General features: G+C 29.4%; 1 protein-coding gene across 1 annotated transcript; it reads left to right on the forward strand.

The window, feature by feature from the left end:
* The first annotated feature begins 287 nt into the window (after positions 1-287).
* Positions 288-851, forward strand: LOC107612303 (SAUR-like auxin-responsive protein family). The gene has a single exon (XM_016314077.3). It carries the CDS (start codon positions 316-318, stop codon positions 748-750), a length of 435 nt encoding a protein of 144 aa, XP_016169563.1. The 5' UTR covers positions 288-315; the 3' UTR covers positions 751-851.
* Positions 852-1,914: the final 1,063 nt, after the last annotated feature.

Raw genomic sequence — 1,914 nt, forward strand, 5'->3', positions numbered from 1 at the left:
ATGTTCTAAGAAGATGAGCTATAGTGTATGTAGGAAAAGGGACGTGTCATATGTATAGGAAAGGTGGTAGACAGTGGAGGCACATGCAATGGTCTCCCTAATTTAACTCTATTTCAACCATCGATCTCTCTCTGTTTTCTCAAATAAATATCCATGTAGCTACCCTCCAAATTATATCTTATCTTAAAACTGCCATATACCACATGCACCATCTTTCACTCTATATATATATATACAATCACACAAACTGCACTTTTATACAGTACTACTTGAATTGAGAGCTACTACTTCATTCTACTCTTTATCATAATCATAATGGCCAAGTTAAGTGCTAGAAGCATGAAGAAGAGTGCTACTAGTAACAGTTTCAGGTTTGTGGTGGAGAAACTAATTCATAAGAGTTTGTTAATGGGGAGCAACAACAAGAAGTCATCATCTTGTAATGATTGTGTGCCTGAGGATGTGAAAGAAGGACATTTTGCAGTGATTGCTGAGGGTGGTGGTGATGATGAGGAAGCTCCAAAGAGGTTGGTGATGCCACTGAGTTGTTTGAGAAACCCAGCATTCTTGAGGCTATTGGAGCAGGCTGAAGAGGAGTATGGCTTTGACCATGAAGGTGCACTCACCATTCCTTGCACCCCTTCTCAACTTCAAAGGATACTACTTCTTGAACAGCAACAAACTACCAACAACAACAACAACCACCTCTTCAACTTCTCAACTAATCACCTCCAATTCATCATCTCATAATAAATCCCATCCATATATATAAAATTATAAATATATGAATAATGTTACTATAATATAAAACAACATGTGTACTACTTACTCTCTCTGTTACTAGCTACTACTTCAATCTAATTTTGGTTATTATAATATTAACTTAGCTTCTTTAAAATGTTTCTTAGCTTTCTTTCTTAGCTTGCACCTTTTAATTTGTTGTATTCATATATATGTATATCAATTTTGACTTTTTGCCGTATGATTCTGAGTCTCCTTTTAAATTTTAACTTGAAAATTAACTGCTACTCATTTTTAAGATCATATATCATCATCATACTGTACACATCTTCATTAGCTCATCATCAGTTCATAATGTTTTGCACTCAACAAATTTGATCTGCATATTTTGAGTTCTATGCATAATTCAGTTTTGTTTTAGTCCTGTATTTCTTTCAACAATCATGGTTTTTTTTTTTATGTTTAACCATTAATCAGGTATTTATATAGAATATATATTAAAAATATATAAAATAACATATGTAAAATCTACACAAATACATAATAATAACCAATTTAGTAGTTAATTTATTGTATTTCTTCTGATAAATGTTATTTACATTTTTACTACATCATCTAAGATATGTTAAATAACAGAAACACTTAATTGTACATTTCAGAACAGACAAAATGCCTCTTCCCCAAGTAATTCCTCTTCCTCAGTAATAGGCAGCAGCAACTCCTTCTCAGTGTTGTTAAATTCCTCGTTAATTATATTCTTCTCCCATTTTTCTTGCTACTTATTATCTTTCTTACATAAACCCTTCTTTAATTTGATTTGGGTTAATTATAAGAAAGAAAGAAAAAATTAATGTAGTTTTTGATGTATATTTATAGAGTAATGTTAAATAATTAATTTTTTTAACCAATATTAACTACTTTTTATAAAAATTATTTTATTTATTTTAAATTTTAAATTATAAGTAATAATTATTAATTTTGCATCCTAAATTATAAATCATAAATTCTAAAGTTAATTTGTTAACTAACTAAAAATTGATTCTCTATATTTTTTCGTATCTATACAAAAAATTTCAAATCGTATCTATAAAAAAATTTAAAAATAAGGGACGTGGTATACAAATAACACAACTTTAATTAACGAAAGAGTTTAATTAGGGAACAAACTTTTTC

Source organism: Arachis ipaensis, chromosome B8 (genome assembly GCF_059453495.1).
Source record: "Arachis ipaensis isolate K30076 ecotype BB chromosome B8, ASM5945349v1, whole genome shotgun sequence".
NCBI lineage: Eukaryota > Viridiplantae > Streptophyta > Magnoliopsida > Fabales > Fabaceae > Arachis > Arachis ipaensis.

Excerpts from the sequence above, each read along its gene's own strand:
- LOC107612303 (XM_016314077.3), top strand. The coding sequence starts at position 316 with ATGGCCAAGTTAAGTGCTAGAAGCATGAAGAAGAGTGCTACTAGTAAC.